At 36.0% G+C, this 25,878-nt stretch overlaps 1 protein-coding gene across 6 annotated transcripts in view; it reads right to left on the reverse strand.

The window, feature by feature from the left end:
- The window catches only part of LAMA2 (laminin subunit alpha 2), a 368,416-nt gene that overhangs the window by 190,332 nt on the left and 152,206 nt on the right, over nt 1-25,878 (reverse strand). For all 6 annotated transcript variants that reach the window (XM_057408938.1, XM_057408930.1, XM_057408924.1 and 3 more), the window contains exons 10-12: nt 19,066-19,226; nt 15,241-15,381; nt 13,720-13,893 (exon numbers count right to left, since the gene is read on the reverse strand). In XM_057408938.1, the coding sequence (XP_057264921.1) occupies nt 13,720-13,893; nt 15,241-15,381; nt 19,066-19,226 (476 nt within the window). The remainder of the gene's footprint in view (nt 1-13,719; nt 13,894-15,240; nt 15,382-19,065; nt 19,227-25,878) is intronic.

Below are 25,878 nucleotides of genomic sequence, written 5' to 3' on the forward strand. Positions count from 1 at the left end.
CCCAAAGCACATGTACAGTTAACTGTGTACATAAATCTATGATACTGTTTACACACTTTTAGCAACACAGCTAATGAATAAAATTTAGTTTTAGTGTCCCTCCTCTTACGTATTCATTTGGTAGTCATTATTTTAACACTGACCATAATGATATCCATTAGGTTTTACAATGGATGTCATTTATCCTTCCATAAGGATGCCATCATAATTCAGAATAGATGGTAATATATTCATTATGATGGATCTTTTCATTAATAACGTGGATTTGCATCTATGTTATCCAATATAACATCAGATGTATTCAAGCATCAATTAACATCCACTTATTTTAAAGCAGTAGTCACTATCTACCTAGAGCAAAATAAATCCTGCTTTGCAATAGAAGCTTAAATTCACCATATTCTTCAGGAAAAGAGAACACATTTCAGCAAATAACCAGTGTTTTCCATAGTTTATGGATGCTGCAGAAGTGGCAATACACACTGCAGTATTTATGAAAACTGGGCTTCCTATGCGAGAAAACAGCACACTTTAACAGGTCAGAAACTCTGAAACACCATTTTCAAAGTCTTGGTTGACTATAAACACTTTGCACTTATTTCTGCTGTGGTTTTCCTCTACACCTCTGAGCACCACAGAACAATCTCAGGTACCTAAACACAGAATCCAATAGATGGCCTTTCAGCTCTCTGAAGATTTTAGTATCTGAATATGAAACTGTGCTGTAATATAAATGTGTGCATAAAAAATGTCAGAAGGACTTTAGTAGTGCAGATCAAAATCTGTTTAGACTAATGCCCTCTCTCTAAACGTAAGAAAAATTTCATAATATCCCTAAGTAAATAACTTACTATCTTCAGCTCGAAAAACCCTGCTTATATTGAAATGGGACAAAATTCCTGTATTTGAAATAGACAGTCTTCTGCTTATGCAGAATATAGTTATAAGTTCTGCAATATTTTATGCAGAAACTGAAACAAAATTTTCACATTCTAATTGGTAATTAATAATAAAAAATGCAAAATACATAAAGGAAACCTACATATCAAAACACTAAAAACACTGAGAAACTTTGGAAGAAAGCAGAAAAATACTTTTTTATAGATTTATGATACATTTTTACTTTAGCTGCATACATGGAGAAAAAAAAAGAGATTTGCTTGTTGTAAAACATTTCATAGATCTATAGAACAACCATTTTCTAAACAGAAGATGCAGCATTTAGCCATCCAAAATACTGAAAGACAAATTGAAAGCACTATCATGTAAAAATCTTGAGAGGGAAGCAAAAGCACTTTCTTTTTTTGAACATACAGTATGTAATCAGAACAAAGTTAATACTCTGTACAATGCATCTATAGATGATAGCTGAGAATTATCTTCTCAAAAGCAAGCATAGAAAACACGCCATGATACTGGAAAGAAATCAGACAGAGAAACTGCCTAGAGTAATTCTTTCAATGGCTATGAGCCAAGTATATAGACAGTAGACTGAAAGTACACTACAGTCAGTAAGAGTATTTATAAACAAATGTAACTGAAGGGGAAAGCTGCTGCTTTCATTATTTTAAGTAAAGCATGTGAACTTCAGCAATTATTTTTTTCCCAAAAAAACTGCATTACAAATTTTGAAGTATTTCTCTTATTTAATGTTACTTTTGTCTGTAATTTTCAGAAAAAAACATTAGGTTTGCAACTCTGTAAACTGTATTCACAGCTGTGTTTTGTCAAACTTTAATACAGGTCTCAGAGTTTGCAGTGAATGAACTTCTACTTAATTTGAAACTGAGACTCAGTGCAAGGACAGAAGATACTCTAAGATTTAGTTGGTGAACTCTTCTGACTCTCCCAAATCTTTCAGCTACTATTTACCTCCTTGAATATTGAAGGCAGAGGGATGCTTTGTTTCATGGAGCTCTGGTAAGACCTGGTAATGAGTCTGGTGATTTACTGATATGGACACCTACTTTATCATATTCATGGTGGGAATAAAAGATTTTCAAGTGCTGTATTTGTTCTCAAATGTTAAAACTTTTCTACTATTGCTAGGACCTTTTCAGTAATGAAAGAAGGAAACAGGAGTGACAGGTCTGCAAAGAAACACATAGCTCACAAAATTTCCAGTAATGCCAGACAGGCTCAGACATTGTCCAAAATCTGATGCAAAGTATCTCACTACAATTATTCTATAAGGAAATTTTGAAAAATGTTGGTAGAAAAAGCCAAACCTGTATTTTAATGGGAATTATCAGGTAGGTTTAATATAAAAGCTTGAGGTTTGTTTAAGAAATATTGTCTTAATTGTTTCTATATTAAGGTTCTAAGGTTTTTTAATCTCATGTAGCTAGTTTTATTCTCTTGCATCCTGTGTCATACATTAATATTTTTGTTCAACAGATGAGACAATAAAGCTATTTATATTCAAACATATATGTAGTATATATTTGATATAAAGCAAAAGACACAGGACAGTGACAAAACCAGGTTTTTGTGCATCTAACCCTAATACATCACTTATGAAAGAGAGGAATAATTTACAGGACTGCACATCTCATAAGATGAATCTCAGCAACAAAACTGTAAGAAGTTCTTTCTCAGAAGGACTTTTCATCACAGCAGATTAAACAGAATTAGCTCACAACATTTAAGTAATAAGACACAGCTGACCAAACAATGTATCTATTTATTTGGTTAGCTTTAAAGGCATTTGGTTTTACAAATCTTGGTAGGTTAAAAAATGCAGTTTCAGTCCACCAGTTTTATTAGTTTAAACTGCCTAGGTTTATTAAGCTAGGAAATCTTGTTTCCACAGCTAATGACAACAGAATACATATCTATTTGCTTTGGGTTTAATTTACTTTTTTTTACTTTTCTGTTTGCTTGGGTTTGTTTTTTTTTTTTTGGCTTTTCTTTATCTTATTCTGTTGGTTTTGCCTTTTTTTTTTTTTTTTTTTTTTTTTACTTAGCAAACATTTAAAATGATTAGAAGTATGTATAGCTCTGCATCGTTGCATTTAATTTAAAATATGTAAGAAGAAAAAGTTCCTCTATAATACGACATACTTTGATCACTTGAGCTTCCGAAAAACTTCAAAGGAAATGAAATACTGTGCTCTGGTTTTCTGGAGCATGGACGATAGAATATTGAGAAAAAAAAGATGGATTACTCTTCACTGTATTTATATCCATTAATATTGCTGGAAGCATGCTACCCAGTTCACAGCAAAGTAAGCATAGAACCATATAAGCTTTATCTTACTGACTGCACAGTAAAGTGTGGACTGCAGTGAGGCATGGCTCACCAGGGCATGTTGCAGGATACTTTCTGGTATGAAGTATAAGAGAAGCATGGGTATAGAGAGGATTGCTGGGTTGACTGGCTCGTTGCATGGCTTAAAGCCTTTCATTTAAGGAGTACTCACTCCAAGCCACACTTTCAGAGAAGAATGCAGCTATCTTATGGATAACTGAGATCTGGTTTAGGAATATATAAAGACATTTATCTTATGCAATTTTATTTTAAAAATTAAGTAACAATCAGATCTTCTTTCAGGGCAGTAAACTGAAGGACTGTATCTCTGGCACTTTTAATTAATAAAATACACTTGAAATCCTTGTGGGGGACACAACAACCAAAAAAGCCCAGAAGAAAACTGACACAGAAAGTTGGTAAAACCACTGCCTTCACTGTGAAAAAATTTTCCTGCCTCCAGGAAGAATTTAACTAATCAAGGAACTGGTCTAGAAGTGTCTAAGTGTTTCATGATATTTCAAAAGCTTGTAATCAAATAATAAAAAATATCGGTAATCAGAGTTCCTCAATCTTGCTTATTTTTCTGAGGAAATTACCTCTGGAAAGTAAGCTGACAGGGCTAAGAGAGCCAAACAAATAAAATAAACTCTTTAATTAAAAAAAAAGGATTCACCTGTATCATAACACAGAGTGCCTTTGGGACTGAAAAGGCCTGCAAAATGCCAATCAGAAGTTCATTCAGCCATCTCAGGAGAGAGGGGTGGTACTGCACATATTGTGAGAAATATTAGGTACTTCTAGCTAAATATGGAACAACGTTCAGGCCGACCTATTTAAAAAAAAAAAAAGGAGCAAACAACACCACAAAACAACATCACCAAAATTAAGTGCAAATATATTCATTTGGGTAAAACAATCATCTGTGTCTACTCATGCATGCTATCTGCTCTCATTGTTGTCAATCTGAAGTTGATAGGTAATGGCCCTATGATTCAGGGAAACTGCTGAAGTGTGCACTCAGACTTCAGTTTGAGAGATGGGTTCATTTATCATCACAATAAGCTATTACCATTGATGGGTCACAACTCATTGAAGAGACAGTCAGTCTAATTGGCTCAATTCACTTAGCTCAGGATGTGCCTCAAGGAGACAAGCAGTGCTTTGCAGGTAATATTCAATTACCCAACAAACCACTTGTTTAATAATTCATCACAATTCAGACTGGGGTTCTAGCACATTAATAGCCCTTCAATATGCCAAGCGTCTGGTCTTAACCCCTTTGTCTCAGGTCTGGGAAGGCAAAGGCAAATAAATTCTGTAGTTAGGGTAACCCTTCTAGAAATCTACTGAATATTTAAAATTTCCACTGAAGTTTGCTTTCTAAAGAAATTAGCTGTAGTTAGCTAGAGGATCTCTCTGGAAAATAGCCTTTTCCTCATCATTCTTTCCTGCTAAAGATCATCTTCCAGTCTGTAAACTTAATAGGAATGTAAAGTAATGGAGCTCATTTTGCCCTCTAGAGATTTAATGAAGCAGTATGGGTCCATTCAGAAATCTTTAGCAAACAGATAATGATAAGGTAGATGAGACAGAAGGAATAGTGAATATGCAACACAGGACCTATGGGATTTAAAGGATACTTCATATGCTGTTCAGATGTTAAACCAAAGCAATGACCCACAATATTAAAATATTTAGAATAATGACTCTATGAAAAGACATGTTAGAACTAAAGCAGTAATTCAAGCTTCTGATCTCTATTGTGCTACTTTCTTGTCATTTCTAGTTACCATTTAATTGTTCGATTATTTGTCAGTATATTGCAGCCATACTAAAAACTTCCTTTGCAACTGCTGCATTGTCAAAGGCTTCAAGTTTCTATTTCTACCATCACTTTCAATGGTGGTGTGATGGGTTGACCTTGGCCAGCAGCCAAACACCCACCTTTCACACACTCTTTTCTCCCACAGGATGGGGAAGAAATAGAAGGAAAGTGAAAAGAGTTACAGATCAGGGGGAAGGGTTAGAGAGAAAGCCTTGGCACTGTGCAAGCTCTGTTCAGCAAGGGACAAAATACTGGCGTACCAACACAGGTTTAGAAACAAATACAACACACAGCACCATACACACCAATATGATGGTTAAATCCAGCCCAGCCACGCCCAATGTAGATGTTAAAATATTACATCCATATCAGACTATCTGATGGACTGCCTTTATTTGTCGTTTTCTTATTAAACTAAAATACACAAAAGTGATAATTTTTTGTATTTACTTTCTGGATGACTGACTGGAAATTTAGTAAGTATGGAATAACACCCCCTCAAAATTACAGTTTGCAAGGCACTCACACCATAATTGCCGTACCACTTACCAATGACTTATGAAAAAGTCAAGAATATACAGAATTTACAAAATTACTCAATTTTTATTATGCTTAGCTGTGAAACTGGTTACTTCCCTCCATTAGTGAACACCAAAATAAAATAAAATTTTAAAAAACAACGTAACATAACACAACATAAAAGCAGCTTTTTGTATACACTTTGAGTGTCAGGTCTTTCACCAACAGACTGCTCTCCTTTCCTCTATATTATAGTTAATAATGGTGTTTTTGTGTTAAAAATGAGTGACTCCTGCCAATATTTTGTTTTACAAATATTCAACCTTTTTGTTAATGATAACTGATGTAAAATGCCATTAATAAAGTCAGTTTGATTAGGCATCTCAGATCTATGAACTGATTAAAAATTAACATGACACCTATACAATGTCACAAAAATATGTGTCACACAAATTCACACGCATATACCTCTTCATTGCATCTGTACACCGGTGACTAGCACTTGGATCGGGCATCTGTGCTACACTGGTTTAGTCTCAAAAATTTTTGATGACACAACGTAAAGTTAGTCCATAAAGTTTAGGCACCAAAACTTAGGTTCTGAAGACAGATGAGAAGAAAAGTAATGCTATTTCCTATATGCAAAATGGAAATAATGGAATTTATCCATCTTGTAGACAAGCTGAGATTGTCAGGTGCTACTAAGCATGATAGACTTCAAAAACAACATAGCACAGATTGAAAGTACTACAAATAGTTTGCAGAAAAAGCTGGTTCCCATGTCCCATTCTGAAATTCTCATTATTTTGCCCATCTGCATACTGCCTTTCTGATACAGAAAGCTAAGGCTGAACACCACAAAATTACAAAACTAAAGCCCAAAGGCATCATGCAGTTTTACTAATGAGTTATAAACTAAAAAATTTCTATTTCGTTCTACTTCAAGTTGTTATAATTAATTTAAATTTAGAGTAAATTGCGGGGGGGGGGGGGGGGGGGGGGGGGGGGGGGGTCGGGGAGCAGGTAAATCAAAGAGAAACAGCAAGTCAATTACTCATAAAGGGAAATCTAGAAACCGAGCATTACCTCCTTGGGACTCTCACATTTCGCAAATGACCTTTCAGTAGCTCTTACTTATACCTTTTTGGTGATGGGCATATATTCCTTCATCACACTCCTCTGTAACCCAGTATCAACTAGATGTCTGGACTATAAATTCTGTCTGAATAATAAAAGTGCATAAATTGAGCAAAACTCCATTAAACCCTTTACTTCCGGGTAACCTGTGATCAACAAGGAACTCCAAATACAATTTTCAAAGCAAATGCTTATTTGCTGAAGATGTACTTACCATGCAAAAGCATACAAGAGGAACAAAACCCCTACGTATCCTCCCTTTCATAAGCTACAGTTTTCCTCTGCAGTCTTAATTAACTACTGTTCAATTTAACTATCTCTATCTTAGGAATCACCATCACAATGCTTCTTTGCATGTTGATCAGCCCTCAGTACAAATCACCAGATATATTAATTCTTTCCAAGTCAATGATTTTTTCTTTCCTTTTTCTTCTGCTTTGTGGATCCTTCAGTATTTTAGTATTTGGGATTAGAGATAAGAAGAGTAAATTTTTTCAATCCGGCAAGCATATTACCCAATTTGCTTTCTTCTTCATTATTTCTTAACACCCCTCAGTATTCTCTCCCCAGTATTCATATTCCTTCTTTTGCAAAACTACTCCATTTCTTGCTTGTTTTTCCTCCATTTCTCAACTGCCACTACTGATTAAAACCTTTGCCTTCAAGGCAGACTTGGGTAGGCAGGTAAAGCAAAGGACACTTGAGATTTATGAAATAATTTCACCAACAATAAATTTCCTCTTTTCTCTATGGTAGTATAAGATGATTTTAGCACAAAGAAATTAAATGCATCATGGGAAACATGAAATACTGCAGTCAGTGGACTCAGCTAGCCAGGTTCTAAGCCCTGCTTCAACTCATTTCCAAGGCACAGAGGCCACAACAGTCTACTGGTCATCCTTAGTTTTCCTTGCAATCACAATAATGGCTGAACTTGAACTCCCAGCAGGCTATCCAAACTTTATTTAAAGCTTTAATGAGGAACAAAGTGTGCAAAATTCACTTATGTCTTGGTGGTTCTTGACAGTCATGGGTATCTGAACTCCCAATAGGACAGTCCTGATACTTTTTCAATTTGTGCTGGGGATCAAGAAAAATTTGGCTAATCACAGCTGTGAAAAAAATGCAGAGACATCACCTGCCCTCTCCCCAGTCTCATTTCATGGTGCCACACTGTGAGAATATTTCAGCAAAGATCTAAGTTCTTTACTGTGAGGGTGGTGAGGCACTGGAACAGGCTGCCCAAAGCAGTGGTAAATGCTCCATCTCTGTCAGTGTTTAAGGCCAGGTTGGACAGAGTCTTGGCCACAAGGTCTAGTGTGAGGTGTCCCTGCCCATGACAGGTGTGTTGGAACTGATCTTAAGGTCATTTCCAACCCTGACCATTGCATGATTTTATGAAAGATAAGGAATCTAAACCCAATCATGTAATACAAATTAAGTAAACTTAAAGGAAGGATCAGTCAGCTGTGGTTCGGATCTTTAAAATATTTTGTTCATCACTTGTATTCCTGCTGTCTGTCTCATCCTAAATTTGCCTATTACATCATTTTTTAGGGGCAATAGTGAAGTAAGTGCTAATAAAATAAACAGCACGTTTGGTTGAAGACATCTTCACACTTTAGACAGAGTCTGCTTACAATAGTGACTTATTACAGTCAAGGTAATTTAGAGTGTAATTTAAAATAAAAATATTATTTACATTGTTTTAAGGTTTACTTGTTAGAAAATAAAAGCATATCAATAAACGAAAACAGCTTTTTATCAGACGAATCCATTCAAACATTAAAGACAAAAGATACTGAAGTAGCTGCCCTTACGAAGATATATTTCTTTAGGTTCAAATTAATCATTTTAATTTTCTGCCATGTGTTGGCTGTTGACACTAATTAAAAAATGTGATAGCTGTAGCAACTCTGAGTAACTTCAGGGGCATTACTCTGAATGGAGATTTCTTGCATATTATGTGCTGCAGATGCCTATTACTGTTTCTTTTACAAATATGGATAACGTACATATAACTTCACTATTTCATCCCACTCAAACTTACAGAACATTAAGAATCAATAAATGTCCATACAAAATTGTTTTTTATATGCTATGCCTTATACTTGAGGATCATATTCCCTACTCCACCCCTAATTCACTTTTGCAAGCTTGGAGATGTTATTCATTACACATTCAGATCTGCGGCTGGAACTCATTTCTGTGCAGAGGGTACAAAAAAGACAAATTCATCATCAAGTACCGGACCTAACATCACTGCCTCAACATCTACTTTAAGCACTGCCATTATGTTACTTAATGGTGGCCTGCTTAGACTTGGACAATCGTCTGCACTAGGTAACCAAATCTTCTATACGAGGGCTTAAACTGTTCATATGATCAAGTGGAAGAAAGACTTGTCTTCTAAAGGTGCAGAAAGGGAGATCACATAATCCTACTTAAGTTTCACTACTTAGCTTCCCTGACAATAAAAGCAATACAGACACATGCTCAAAAAAATCAGTCTGCTGGCTAAACTTAAGACACACCTGAATGTTGGAATTACATAGGCTAGGTCACTCACTGCTCTTTATGAGGCCATTGAATTTCAAAACAAACGGGTGATATAAAAATGTAGCTTCCAAACACAATTTAATTTTCATCTCACCCATTTATACCAAAAGGTGTTAAGTTGGATTTTCTCCCTTTTGTTCATCACTTGTATTCCTGCTGTCTGTCTCATCCTAAATTTGCCTATTACAGCCAGTAAAAGCAAGAAAGAGAATTGTGGATCTATCTAACTCTATCATATCCTATGAATAAGAAAGTCTTGAGTTCTGAAAACGTGACAATACTAGATGAAGCTTTTTGGATTTAGATGCATTAATAATTTAGGACAGTTGCTCATGGCATTTCTGTTCCAGCTGATTACTGTATTATTTATGCTTCTTTATGTTTTGGGTTTCAACTCCCTCCCTCCCCCTGGGAGCTGTAGACTGCAATTTGCTTTGCATTATTCTGCCTTTTGCATCAGAATTGCCTAAGAAATGAAAACAAATGGAAGCAAATAAATATAAAAGCCACAAGGACCTAGCTTATGATTATTTTATAATTCAATATTTAATCCTATGAGGTATTCTGGGCAGTCTGCAATAGATAATATGTCACAAAACAAACCTCTCACTCTGTTCCAATCTTTAGCTTTCCACAGTAGAGTACTTTTAAAGACTTGATAGATCTTTAAAGTTTGTACATATTGACTACAAGCTCATTACAGTGTCTTCATTTCTGGAGTCAAAGAAATATTGACTTCTGTAAGGCAGCAAACAGTTTACACAGCTAATTATAAAAGAACAGGCAAAATAAATGAAGTGACAGTGTTAAGTCAGACAAGTTTACTTCCTCTTCTACATGCACAGACTCTGCACAAAACTTTCAGCTGTTGTCTGTTTTTACTAGAGATCAGAGAAAGAACAATGTATCCACCATATGGCCACTTAAGTCTACCGAGTTGACAAACATCATGTGCTAGAATGTTTCGAAGAGATAACAAACCCTTTTATCCTGGCATCTTCTACTTTAATTTTCAACATACCCTGCATGAAAGACCAAATCACATTAACTTTACTTACACTGAATGGGATCATGCTGTATAAATAGTTCAAATGACTCCTGTAAAATATCTGGTGCAAGAAACTTCTCAGTCTGAGTAAAATTTGTCAGTACGCAGAGTGTTTTGGAGCCGAACGGTTTTAGGGCTTCTATCATGTTGTTTGCAGTCTGAGTAATGGCAGCACTAACACTTGCTCAAAACCCACACAGAGGGGTTAGAGCAAATGTATTATCTATTTTCTGTATGACTCCTGGGTGTTGAGACTTACTTAATAACGTTCAGAGACCTGGATTCTATGATGGCCTCCACCTAAATGCTGAACTAACTTGTGAATGCTGACCAAGGGCAGTGCCCTAACCATCTGAAAGATGCATGGTGTATCTCAGCCTTCATGGTTACAGCTGGTCCTTAGCAGGGAAAGGAACAAAAATATTGCAGCAGCAGAGAGAATTTCTGTGACCAAAGGCGGATGTTTCTACATGGAATCTCAAGGGCCTCAGTTGCCCCTCACGTATGTGTGTGATGGGGGAGAAAGGCTTGATTTAGATGTGCTCTATATAATGCTTTCTTTTAGCTAATACCTTCTACTTGGAATACAAATTATCAAATTGCTTTTTGCTGAGATGTCAAAGGAAAGAAAAGAGGCAGAGTACATGCATAATTCCAGCTTCTGTAACACTGTGGACACCTAACCCTCTCACACTAACTTTAAGTAAGTTTCACATCATCCTGCTGAGTTTGGTATCTAATTTTTAATTAATTTTATACTTTCATTTCAGTGCTGTAATCAATCATTACCAGAATGTAACTCATAACACTTTCAGACAAGTTTATAAAACGTTATAGCATGGTCTCAAATTTAAAATAAACTTAAAAATGCATTGCCAAAACAATTTAAGAAACTGTTAACGAAAACCAAATGGGGCTTTCAAACACCTGAAATGTAATCAGAGTTGACAGAATAAGACAATTTTTCAGTAATTAGAAACTCTAACAAACCGCAAGTCCTCATGATTGCTGCAAACATTAGTTCAGGAGGCTATGATAAGGTAGGCAGCAAAGAAGATAAACTGTTTTACAATACCTACTAAAATCTTAATACAGTCATTTTAAATCTGTTCTTCCAAATTATCTGCTAGATATTAATTTCTAGAAATTAATTTCCTCCAGATTACTTCCGAGCATATTCTGCATCAGAAACAGTGTTCAATTTTCCACTTCAAACGCATATTACATAGACAAACAGGTGAAATATCTGGATTTAAAAAAAAAATAATAATTCTGAGTTTGTACAACAAAGTTTAAGTTTTGGTAGCAGCATATACATTTATAACACTATAAGGAGGTGGTCATGCTAAAGTAATTTGCCCATGTTCTTGTCCCACTGTGACAAACAATAATCCTGGATCATCTATAGCCTCTTGTTAGGTATAATGTGTCTGTAAGGACACAGTCAGAGATGAATATCACATAGGCTAGTGCCACCCAGATTTAGGCAAGAAAGAAAAAGCTGAAGGCTGCATACTCAGAAGCATCCTATTTATGCTTTTCTCATCCAAAAGAACATTTGGAGATGGACGTAAAACAAGTAGATGGCACACATACTGCAATCAACATTGTGGAAGCATATGCACAACATGCCAACTTTGTATTAAAAGAATTATTTTAAATAAGCCTTTTGAGCTATATTTGAAAACTAGGAAATGCAGGATGGTTACTACTTTTTGTTATTCAATTTAAGAGCAATAATTTTAACAGTAAAAAGGAAGGGTAGTTTTCTGTGACATGAGATTTATAAATTGCAATAGAAGTGTATATCTTGGTATAAAATTCCTAAATTGTTCTCTACAATTCCTAAGACACGAATTGTTAAAGAAGCTTGCCTGCTCTGAGATACCAATTATTCTACTGTAACACAGCTAGCAATCACTCTCAAGATAGGATGGTTTTATGTAGTTTCAGCTATTTGGTTTTATCAATTTTCAGCCATTTAGAGAAATGTTTTATTGAGTTTACAAATAAGGACTCTCAATATTCTATTTCTATTTCCCTTTCCATAGCATAAATCATATGGCCTAAGCATGTCATTATGACTATAGTCTACGTAACGCAACATGACAGTTAAGATGTACTGTGGTAATTTGTGAGTGCTTTCAGTATTACTGTAGTATCAAAAATTTATATGGTTCACTTATTAAGGCAAATTGCTTCATTCATACAGAGATATCTGACAGTAACCACAAAGGGCCTCCAAACTTTACTGAAAAAATATCTTCCATGTTCAAATCATTTTTGCACATTCTTACCATAATTTTGCTCACTGAATAGAAGGAGAAAGAAATTCTGCCTGGAAAAGTATCAGTTCGTATCTCATGGTAAGTTCAACAGACATGGAAGATTACAGAAGAAATTCTCCCTTGCCCACTAAATGAGCCTGACAATTTATGGCCATGAACAGGATGACCAGTTCTTTGGAATGATGCTATTTAGTTTCAACATGATCACTTACCTTCTGTCATGTTGATTTTCAGCCAACAGGAAGAAAAAAAATAGGAGGTTGACTAGTTTGAAGAGACTACAGAGGAAAATGTGCTCAAGTGCATTAGCGTTAGCATTTCTGATGAGTTTTATCATAAATGGGGTTATGCTAAATGGAAGGCTGTTTAGCTTTCCTCATGTTTAGAGCTCATTCGGTCCTTGATTCTACTGTCTCAAAAAAAATAAGACTTTCATGAAGGTATCCTGTACGATAGCAGAAAGTCTAATGGTGAGAAGCCCAACAGTCAGATGACTAAAGCATCTAAGATTTTAGAAAGCAAATATTTGGAGTTAACCTGCAGGGCATGAATATGTGTGTACATGCATGGACACATGCAGACTTGGATAAATACATGCATTAGAACTGGCACAGGGCTCACAACAGCAATTTTCTGAGTTCTAGGGCAGGGAGCTTCCAACACACAAGTTTCTTGCCAAATACTAAAGTTTTGTAACACACCCCCACAACATCTGACACACAATTCTCTGAAAAGCAAACGAGGGAACTGTTTTTCACAACTGAGGACAAGGTGGGTAGAGAACAGGACAAGCTGAATGACACACCAGCTAATTCATTCAAAAAATAATGCTGTGAACTATACAGATTTCTCCAATACTTGACAGGAGAAACCTGAAGAACACTCAAGGTCAAAGACTCTTGGTTAATTTTCTCTGCTTAACATTTTGCCTCACAAGGATGCTCCATAAGCACAATTCCTTTCTGCTTGCAATTTTGCTGGTCAAATAGCTATCCAATTTAATCTTCCCTCAGTTTCACCCCACTTCAAAGCCTTACTTCTTTTCACAAGAAATCAAATTAGCATTTAGGCAAGTACCATCTGCACTTACTTTGTTGCCCAAGTAAGAACTGGGTGCACTCCAATAATAAGTCTGTGGCAGTACTTTTCGAGCAGCCACATTGCTAATGCTATACTGCTGATGCCCATCAAATCTCTTTTGCTTGGGGGTAACTCGGATGAGACCTGGTAAGTCAGTCAGATACCAGCCATTCATGTCTTCTGTCTAAAATGACAGAAAAATAAGACAAAACAAAACACATCACAGTGAGAACCAGGACACCAGGACATCTCTCATTTCAATATTAGAGCCTCTCATTCCTCCGTTTCTAAAAAACTGATTGTATGATTAATAGCGGTTTAGGAACAAAGGAAACAACAAAGAAACAAAAATTTCTCCTGTTGTACATGTCTGGGAGTTATAACTTCTGAGGAGTTTGAAGTAACTGCAAGTATTTGCTTTTTCTGCCTCATATGGTCCAGAACAAGGAGAAATTCTGTTGTACAAATATATGAATAAAAATATCTCCAAATACTATACAAGTTTCAATAAATGATATCAGTCACAGAGGGTACAGAAGATGAGCTGACAAACGGATATACAATTTCTGATTGAGGTAGACAGCATGATTTATAATAACTTCTAGTTCTAAACTTTACAACTTAAAAATTCAAATACACTTATTTTAGAAAGCCACAGCAAAGCTGGAAAGCACCAGAACTTGTATTTCTGAAATCCCATCATAAATGAATCATCAGAGAAGAGCACATTGTTCATACAAAGCTTCTGGCGCCTGGATACAAGCAGAACAATAAATCAGTTCAGCCATGGGATGAAAGATTTTCCAGATGCTGGCATGTAAATGAGCACATTAGGCATATATGATTTTACTCACAGAATTCCAGCATACCAATACAGCTGAAACCAGGAGCTAATAGACCTGGAACGCATTTTCCAAACTCACTGTACAGACATGAATACGTAGTATACACCAATTACAGCGGATTCAGTGTCTTGAGTTTTGTGAACTAATTTAAAGTATATTTGTAGGTTAATGATATTTTTTTTTCTACAACACAAACAAAACCAGTAGGTTTATCTCTGATATCCTTCCCTGGGAATGCAGTATGCAAAAGAAAATCACTCAAAATGCCTCCTGCAAGGCAACCCTTTTTCTTACATAAGGTGTGTGTTGTACATTTAATGTTCAAAAATTCTTAATTATTTCAGGTCTAGAAATTTAATAATAACCTGTAAAAAAAGTTGCCCTACAGACATGTTGCATTTAACTCAGGACTGATTACGTAAGCACAATCCAGGACTGTGTTTATGCAGATGGCTTCATTTTTACAGCTTTTGCATTTTTCATTAATTTAACTGCACTTTTTCAGAACTTTCTTACAATTAAGAGAAACAAAGGTTATAAACATTTTCATCTGGATAAATTAAAAATATATGTGGCATAAAAGTGCATGCATGATTTTATAAGATGAACACCCTGACAATAGACAGTGACAACACACAAAACCACAAATTCAGTGACATGTACTGATAGGGTGTGAGTTTTCTTACACTTCCATAGGTGAGGTGAGAGTGTGTGCAGATGTTTGTTTTCCCAGAGCAGAAACACTCCTCACAGCCTTTGGGATTATTTTGTTGCAGGTTGAAGAAACCTGGTTTGCAACGATCACAGTTTTCTCCTTCAACATGTTCCTGGAAATGCAGATTACAATATCACTTCAGTTGTCATAGATTAGAACTTGAGATCGCCAGCTTTATACCTTGCAGGAGAGTACACATTCAGGATTACAAAGACATTTATAGGAAAGACTATTCTTATTTTTTAATATTAGGAGCAAATCCTCTACACAATAAAAGTTACCATGGCTGCGTATAAATAACAGGACACAGCATTTGGACATTATAAGAGTCTTAATTTTTCCTCTACACAAATGCACATACTTAATTTCAGGGAAAATCTATTTCCTTTACACTTAAAAGTCTCAGAGAGGAATGAAGTATGGGACACAATGTTACAGCTTCAAAAACTACAGTTTGTAGGTGTGGCTGATAAAATCTGGCATGACCAATTGGTGTCAACTACAGGTGCATAGTAGTAGTTGCAGTAATCATTCAGTATTGAAGTTTTCCAGTGGCCTATCATTAATAGCTGAATTCAGACTAAATCCAAGTGGTAAAAATGATGCATTTTGTCTTTCCATGGCCACACGTGTTTACCAGTCACACAGCCAAGCCTGCAAACTCTTCCCCTGGAGGAATCCAGTAACTGAACATACACGAAGAATTCTAAACTTAGCATTTGGTAATTACACTTTTCAGAGAAAGCTTAGGCTGTGCATTAAGTCCTACTACCTTACATAATAAATTAGTTTGTCTTACATGCAAAGATAAAGGTAGATTTTCTAAAAAAGCATGTTGCAAAAGGGTCATGCTATGGTACTGGCTTAGTAACTCAGTATTTTTCCCTCAAGATAGCCCAGAAAATTCTTTCCCTTTCCAAAGTGTTACATACAGTCTCTTTAATCCTGGAGACAGTGTTTTATGGTATGTGCACAGGACCAAATTGCTGGCTGCACATCAGCAGAGAATGAACACATTATAAAAATCCTGCCCATGCTGTGTAGTCTATGATTGCTTGAAATATGCAGCTCTGAAGTAGTGTTCACCAAAAGCTATTTGGTAGCCTCCTGGTTAAGATCTAACAAAGATCGAAAAAGCAGAGCAAAACATCTAAAATCATGGGGAAAAAGGATAGCACACACAGATCAAGAGAAAACAGAGACAGTGAAGGGGGAGAGGTAAGGGCAGGTAAAGAAGCAAACGAAAATGTAAATAGGTTTTCACCACTGATTATACAGTAACAAGACATGTAGCAAAATATCTTTTCTGTCTCTATTGCTGTGCTGTATTTATGCATGCCTTCAACAACATCATGTAAAATCTGCTCAATAAATCAAAAATCTCTTTAATACAACTCAAGGCTATCAGTCAATTACTTTAAACTTCAAGATCTCATTAATTTCAATAATGGTATTTCTAATTTTTCCCAGCAATCTCAGGATTAATCAATGCATATTATTACCACAGATATGCTGAAATAACCCATCTACCCCTGCATTATACGAAAAATAATGTGGGTAACATTTGGGAACTCACAGGCACATAAATGCTCTCATGCCCAATTCTAGAAACCAGAATTATGTACACTGGTCACAAAAGTGTGATATTATGGTCACAAAAGTTTCAGACCTTGCTGATGTGCTTATTAGAGTATGCGGTGAGGGAAGGGGGGTAATAAAAAAAGACAGCTGCAAAGCAAAACCATGTGTTTAAATGAAAAGTTGCCCTACTCTGCAATCACAAGTATGTCATCAGTGAGTAACAACTGTACAATTCTGTTCAGTAGGCAGCAAATTCAGTGAATAACTCCAAGTTGGAAAGGAGATCAGACCATTCTTTCAGCCAATGAAGCAATCTTTCTATAGCCTCATTTATTTATGAATACTGTGTTCAGTTTTAAATTATGCAAAGATAAGACTTTGACAATATACCTTCAGAAAGCTCTCTGAGATAATTAGTGGAAAAAAACTGATACTTGTTCACCTTTCTGTACTTTAGTTTACTCTGGTTAATGGGGTAAAGATAACAATCTCATGCTTACTTTGTTGCAGTTTGCTGCTTACAGTTAGAACTGCTTTTCAGCAGTCAATTTCCATTACAAGAAAACTAGCTTTAGTAATTTTAGAGCTCATCATATGTAATTGAAAGATGTGATTTAAAGAAAGGAAGCATTTTTTTCTAAGACCTGTTATTAACCAGACATCCTACTTTATTCTTCATATGGAGCATAACTAATCTGATGATTTCAGTGTCCCTTTGACCACAATCTGCTTTGATTTGAATTTGAAAATAGCTAGTGAAAATAAATGTGTATGTATGTATCTCAGCTATCTGAAAAGGGTATAATTTTTTTCCCACAAGCACTTAAAAAGGAATTAGGGTAGCAGAAAGGTGTATACAAGTGTGCGACATAAGGCGTATACAGTGAGAACTCTGTGGGATAGGAACAATTATCTCTATTCCGTGTTTGTTCATTTTGATCTGATTGTGCTAACCGGCCAGTCTGGCACTATACAAATAATGTCATAATAATAGGAATCATGAAGCAGTAGTTATTTTCTATTTATATTTAGATTTTTATATTTATTTATAATTACATATAATTTTATATATATGTAACACCTTCATTAAAGCTCCCTTTTAAGTCAGGTTATAGAAAAAGCACCTCTTTTCTGATCTTCTAGATCTGATAGCTTAGGAATTTGAACTGTGATATGGATAGATTTTATTTCTGACGGAGAGCATGTGACTGTTATATAAAGTGAGCATAAGGTTAATTCTCTGAGTAGATTTCAGTGCTATTCAGCTGTCACACCAGAGCTTTATGTATGTATGCAGCATGAGCTGATAGATTGAAGTATTTTTTGTATGTTCTTGTATTTAAGCATGTAATGTAAGTCTTTTTAAATTCACATTTGTGACTAATTTTGTCAGTTAAATGCTGGAAGGAAACTCCCACAAGTACATCACAAAAAAACTGACCCACAATACTGTAAGTTGTCCTTTGGGAATATTCACGGTCACTCACTAAACCATGGCACTATCATTTCTAAAGCATTTCTGGTAACTAGGTATTTCATTAAGAGGTGGATGCATGTGCTTTTAAAAGTCTTTTATTCCAATATCATATCAATATATAATTTGGTGGAGGTACATGAAGGCACACAGAGAAAATAATTCTTAAATTTTCTTCCTAGAAATTAGGACATTCATCCTACAGAAAAGAATGATTTATTTTTTTTTCTATGTTACTGATTTCTAAACAACCATCTCAAGGCAGGAAAGAATGCTCTCAGTTTGGAACTTACCAAGAAAAACAAATTATATCCCTAATGACAACTCCTAAAAGGCAGACTTCTCTTTTTTTTTGTTTTTAAAAGTCATCAGTTCACCACATTTTCCTTTTGAAGTCACATTACACATTAGTTTTAGAGCCCACAATACTTTAAAAAGAGATTCTGAGTAGATGAGGGAGTTTGAAGAAAATAACTCATAGGCTTCTTACGTATCCTTTCATTACTGATTTCTAAGGACATTTATGACAGCAGCAGTCTCCTAGGCACCTATGTTAATTAAAGTGAGTACTGAGATGACACAAGACAACGTTAGACTTTACAGCACCAAGAACAAGTGTTCTAGGAGAAGTGAGTAATATACATATTAACACAGTTAGGGAGGACAGTGGAACACTATCACATGATAGCTTTCAATATCATTTGTATCTTCCTGTGGCTCGGAAGAATCTGACATCCATACCTTGCAGATGCAGGGACCTATGCAAGGGTCAGCATTTGCACTGCCTTCCAGTGAGCACTTGCAGGGCAGGCATTCAGGATATCCCATATAACCCAGGGCACATCTATTGCAGCTCTCTCCTGCATAACCAGTCTTGCAGTGGCAGAAACCAGGCAACATATCTATGGGAAGAGGGAGAAAACATGAGACATGTTTGATTCATCATTACTACTACTATCAGATGTGCTTTAGAGTGGTCAAAGCAACACCTTTGGTAGATGTAACATAATGGCATTTACTGTGGGTCATACCGCATGCCCATTTGACTTAATATCCTGTCTGAGAAAGGCTAGAATAAAGCATGCAAGAATAAAGCAAGCATACAGTAATCTGAATTCTGAGCTTCCAGAAATACGTATATTAGAGATCTAAACTGAAATGTACCCCTACTTCCTTGCACCTAACAGTCTCTGATAAAATTCTCTTCCATTAATTCACCTGATTGCCTTCAAACATACTTTCACTTTCAGAATCCGTAGAGCTCCCTAGCAGTAAGTTCCACATTTAGCCATGTGTAGTGTGAAAGAGAACAGTGTTAAACCTGTATTTATTGCCCTCTAATTCTCATATCACAGGGAACAGTAAGTACCTATTCCCTGCTCAGTTTCTTTATGTCATCTGAGTTCAATATACCTCTATCGTATCCCATATGACATTTTTATTTCATATGCCAAAACCTCCTAAGCCTATTTAATAGCTCTTACACAGAAACTGCTTCCTATGGCTGAAAAACTCTGTTGTCCTCTTCACTGTTTCCAGTTCCACTAAATTATGTAAGCAGAAAGGAGTGCATACCGTGGACTTATAAATGGTTTGATGCTTTTTTCCAGTTTCGTTTTTTAAACATCAGTAATATTTCCTTAGGCTCTATTGACCTTTTTGACTACTGCTGAGCCAGCACTGAACTGATACACCCAGGGCACAGTCCAAGGTAATTCTAAGAGCTGTTTCACAACTGGTAGTGCCTAATTCAGAAATGGCTGCAATGAATGTACAAGCAGAACTACTTTTGTTTGTGTTCTATATTTCCTTTAATTGCTATAGAAATTCATCAGTTATTTTACTACACCGCCACTGGCCATCTTGAGATCTTTCTGAACATTTTGCAGTTCTTTCATTTTTTCTGTGCTGAAAGATTTTGTACTTGCTAAACTGTCACCTTCCTACTCATTCCTTTTCCAGGTTAAATATGAATATTTTCAACAGTTCAAATTGATCATCACTGTGAAAATGGTCCATTTAGTCTTTTAACCAAGTACTAATCAGTGAAAGAGCTTTTTCTCCTTATTCTATTACTCTTCCTTTCATTGTCTTTGGTGAAGTATCTTGTCAGATTTTTTGAAAATCAAAATACAACATTAATCGAATGAGCCTTTGTTCACATGTTCATTGAATCCTTCAAACAGATTCAGAAGGCACACTGTCCATTACGAAAAACCTGATCTTCAGTTTTACCTGGTTTTGCCACAGTTCAGAATTGGTATAAATCATTTATTGTAGTTCTACTGATTTACTTGGTACAGGAAGCAGACCTGATTTTAGTTTCCTGGAACTCTCTGCTTTTCTTTGAAAAATTGGATAAACAGGTTCTATTTATGTAATATTAATGTCAGTTTTTAAAAGTATTACAAATTTCAGTTAATACTTCAAGCAACTCAATTTACAACTACATCCAGAAGCCATGGATAAATACAATATATGCCTGATGAATTTTTATTCTTCATTTATCACCTTCTCTAAACCTGACACTTCTGTTTGAGACAGTTCTTCTGAATGGCCCCCATGAACAGACTCCCAAGGGGGAAATTCCCTAAACACTCCTATTCACTGATACAAAGAATTAATCTAGCTTTTCTGCTGTGTCCTTTTGTCTCTTGAGATGTCTCATTATAATTTGATTACACCATAACTATATTTAACTCCTACTGAATTTGAATCTCTTGGAGTCTTTTTGATTCTGATTTATCTAAAGTACTTATTAGCAACATTTAAGCACTTAGCAAGTTATTCCTTAAAATTTGCTACATGTCACTAGAAGCACAGCTTTCCAGAATCTGTCACCATTTATGTCCTTTTCTACTAGATATAGCTTCTGATTTTCAGGGAGGTTCTTTTTTATTGTTTTAATAGATTAATTTTTGCTAGTTTAATTGTATCACTTGAATCATTTTGAGCTAGAGGAATTAATCTTCTCGGAATGTCTAACACGTAGTCTATAAACCCTATGTTTGCCATTAGCAATCTTGGATTTTGATTTTTAAAGGTTTTCTTGTTTTGATTAAGGCATTTTTAGTGAGGCCTTCTCATTCCTGTAAGAATGCTGAATTTGACTGCCCTTCAAGAGGAGTTTTAAACCAGCTCCACATGCATAATTCCAAAGGTGCTTCTCTTTTTTATGATTTCTCTAACTAGTTTGAAGCAGCAGTCACCTACAGGAGTTTTAAATTATATCATCTGTTAATCTATACAGAGATGAAATTCAATCTGTCTCTCTAGCCTTGCAGCCTCTTTGATCTCCTGTAGCAGATCATATTGACTGCCACTTTCTTGATCTCTCTTAATTATATACAGACTCCCAGTGCCTGAAATTTCTGTGTTCCTTACTATCATGAAACCATATGCTCCATGGGTTTTGATGCTGTAGTCCAGCTGATTTTCAAATTTCTGATTTACCCTCCACTCAGCTAGCCATCGGGACGCAGCAGGACTCAGGCTCTTTTGTAATCTGGGTCAGTGCATCTTAGTTGGACAACCTAGAGAGAAACTTCTATTCCTTCCAGAGAAAGATACCCTGCTGTACACCAGGGTTCAGCAGCAAAAGACACAAGCACATCTAACTCTTTAGAAATGAGCCAGTCTTATTTGGAAGTTTCAAGATGATTCTTATGTTTCAATGGTTAAGCTTCAGCAAACTCAAATTCATTTAACTATCTCAGAAGGGAACAACTTCAAAATCTATATTGTCTTCTCCACTTTCCAGTCAGTCCATTTTTTTTAGTTCTCCATCAAGAATCTTCCTTTCATCTGCTCTTTTATTTCTCTGCAGTTAAGGAAGAGAGACCAGGATTGGAAACTCCACCAGCCCAGCAATCCCCTTTCTTACACATTATACACAACAGTGGATAACCTTCAGCCTACCATCTATCTAGAGACCTCACATTCCAGCAGAGGGAGGAAGATGTAGAGACTATTAAATGCCGTATATTCTTCCAGCTCTTAATGCTGTTTGATATGGTTAGTCTGTGTATTTTATTTGGCTTGATGTCTTCTTTCATCTACAGCACTTGCAAGACCTAGGCTCTCACTGTATCACACAGTATGTAAATTCCTGTCAGTGTCCCACTGGTTATCTTTTGACCAGGCTTCTCTATTGCATATTATGTCAAAAACCTAATTAGATTTCAGTTGAGGGCAGATGTTTCAGGACTGTCTTTTGTTATTGTTGTAATGAACTAACATTTCAGCAGAAGCACATCTTGTTTTGCTTTGGTCTGTTTACTACATAGGCCTTGTTTGAATGGGGCTTCATTTGTTGAAGCTGTTATTCCCCGCTTTCTACTTGAATACTATTAGTTTCTGTCCTATCTTTGAGTATACAGAGGCTTTGAAAGTTCATCCTAGAGGGTGAGTCATCTTGAAATATGAGTTTTATTAGGCAGTTTTCTCTCAGCCTACCAGTCTTTCAAAATTGCACAAAAACGAATGCATGCAAAAGCATGTAACAGACCCTTGAAAATACCTGCAGTCCCAGGACTGGCCTCTGCTATTTTCACTCCTGTTCAACTGTGCATAAATACAAAGAATTATCTCATGGAAGTCAGGGACCCTGCTTTGTTGAGCAAGATACTATGAAGCCTGAATAAAGAGTGAGATGTTTGGACCTTATTTATCCTAAAACGTCTGAGACAGCTTTTCAGCAAAAATACACATCTGTCATTGGGATTATATTGTACATAAGGAGGCAATAGGGAAAAACTTCACTGTGTGATAGCATGCAGTGAAGGCTGAGTCACAGACTTGCCATTATCAGACCTCACAGATCTTGCAGGAGTTTAAAAGCCAAGTAAAATAGCTATTTGTTAAAAATTAGCCACTACAGCTTGAAACAAGAGTACAGATTCACTGAGAAAGCCTAATTACTGGAGTATAGAGTAGTTCTGAATGTTTCACATTCCCTTCTGTAAGGACAATCGCAGGTGATCACAATATCAGAGATGGTCAAGTTTTCCTATTATTAGGATCGTCAGTGGACAAGTTCAGTTTTAAAATGATTGTCTAAAGATATTTTCATTATTTATATTATCGATACCACAGTTTGCAAACATACTATGATTTATTGTAAGTTTCTGGCTCTATCTTTTCTGTATTACTCATGAACATATTTATCATTGCTATGAAAGAACATTTGAGAAGCATTCTTGAATTGTCAAACCCCAAAATTTACTATACAAACTATAATAATAATATTTCACTTCAGAATGCTGAGTGAAACATATGAGGACAAAGTTACACTAAACTGATCAAAATCAAAATTATACACGCTTAATACACGAAAATACTTCTTTTTCTTCTGAAACAATGTCTGGTCAATTGCAAAGTTATTCCTTCATGCCCTTCTTTTATTTAGTGAAACGTGATGATAACTACAGGATGCAGTCGTTTAAATCCTCTTATTGCACATCATCAGTGTAACAGTTATTATGGTATTTGCTACAATTTTCCATTTTAATTGTTACTTACCTACAGTATTCAAGTGTGCAGAGAATGTACAGCCTCCAGCTTTATTTTCCTTAAGAACTGTTCACAGTGATTTTATATCCCCAGTGGTTTTCTTTATTATCATATTTCTATTTTAGTTTAATGTTTTTACTCTTCCTGACTCATTTGCTTACCAGACATTTAAGAAGCATATTCCCACACTACATCAAGCAAACAATTTTTTCTTAAACAATCAGCCATCAAACTTTAAGATGCATTTCAGCATACCCTGAACCAGATTCATTCTGGTTCACAGCTGAACAGGCAGATTCCTTCAGACAGATCATTCTTTCCAGCCTTTCCTTTATGAAGGTTCCCCAGTGCTTCAAACCCAGCTGCAACCCAGGGTGAACAGTCTAAAGTAAAAAGAATTTTATCCAGGTAGTGAATATAAATTTGAGGAGAAAAAGAAAAAGAAAAAAAAAAAACAGTAAAAAGTGATCTGCTTTCAGGATAGTTTTGTGGTAAAAATTATATCCAGACCTGCTCTTAACTCTAACACAACCTCTTTCATTGCTACAAAAATCTTAAAAGACCTATTAAAAAGGCTTCTTCTTTCAACTGGCATGATTGTGCCTTTTCTGTTGCACAAGATGTCAGTTTTATTCAACATAATGAGTAAGAGTGATGACAGTCACACATCTGGCCTGCTGGTCCAAACACTGTAATCAAGAAATGTAATGCAAGAAACAAACAGTTTTCCTAATGTGCTGGAATCTTAGTACAAGAAGTAATAAAGTAAATAAGCAGAAAGAACATGGATCAAAGAATAGGACCACTGTAGGCAGAATGTCTACAAAGCTCACTTATGTGTAGAGCTGACTTAGTTTTGTTCTTGCGGTCTTAAATCAGGCAAACAAGATAAATATCAGAACTATTCTCTGGCCAAAGTCTAGACAGTGTAAACTGTCCACTTCTAAGTGGACTCTCAGGACTGGGCAGGACACAGGCAACTGATTTCAGGAACAAATGCATGGACTACTTTGGGAAGGGAATTCTGTATATGATGGCTGTTACTTAAATAACAGTTGTTGACCTTGTCATATAGGAGAAGAAGTAGTTTAAACACACAGAATAGCCTCTACAGCAAATAAGCTGGAAAGGTGAGACAACAATGGGTTTAAAGAGCAATAAAGAAAAAAAAATTACTTCATGTGTTACAAACAGCAGATTCAACAGTGATTAAGAATATTCTAATGTGCTCAAAAGCAACAGGCCTCTGACCAACTGCAGCCTGATGAGTTAAGTTTCAGGAAGATCAGGAGAAACTGGTAACAGTCAAGACAGAAATTGATGTGAGTTTAATTTCATGAAGAGAACAAAAGAACTCTCTGGTTCTCAGGACTGGAGCAACTGCTAAGATATGAAACTTGTTAGAATGCCTGAGGCTAGATGAGCAGAACTGGCTGCTTGCCAATAAAAGGAGGCAAAACAGAAATAATCTTATTTTGGATATGTTATCTTTAAGGTGGCAGCATGACACATTTCTCAATTTATTAGAAAAACACAGTTAATGATCTTTAGATTTAGATGGATGGAGACAATAGAGAAAGAGCAAGAAATGAAAGTAGATGTTCAAACAGAAGCTTTATTCTCTCCCTGGAGAGGTCCAGAAAAAAGAGGCAAGAGAATAATTTAGCAGAAAAAAAGATGAGAGGATTAAAAAGGCAGAACGAGATACAGGAAGCAAGGTGTTAAAGCACAGTGCCACCCAGATTCAGAATATGTAAGCCGATTTAGAAAGCAACTGTGAGATGGTTTAGATCTGTGCAATACTGAGAGGCAAGAGTAAGACATTATGAGAGTTTCTAATCACATTATTACTGACAACCAAGCAAGATGGAATATATCTTTCTGCTTCCCTCTTCCCATGAGAGAAGAGCTGACAGCCTATTAACTACCTTTCAGCTTCCAGGTCCCTGCAGAATGACCCAGCACCAGTGGCCAGCACAGGTGGTGTGAAAAGAAAGACCAGCAATAACAGACAGGAATTGAGAGACCAAGCAGCTGCTTAAA

This window comes from Pezoporus wallicus, unplaced genomic scaffold (assembly GCF_028554395.1).
Source record: "Pezoporus wallicus isolate ANWC-B61680 ecotype Strahan unplaced genomic scaffold, APGP_CSIRO_Pwel_v1 contig_3817, whole genome shotgun sequence".
Lineage (NCBI taxonomy): Eukaryota > Metazoa > Chordata > Aves > Psittaciformes > Psittacidae > Pezoporus > Pezoporus wallicus.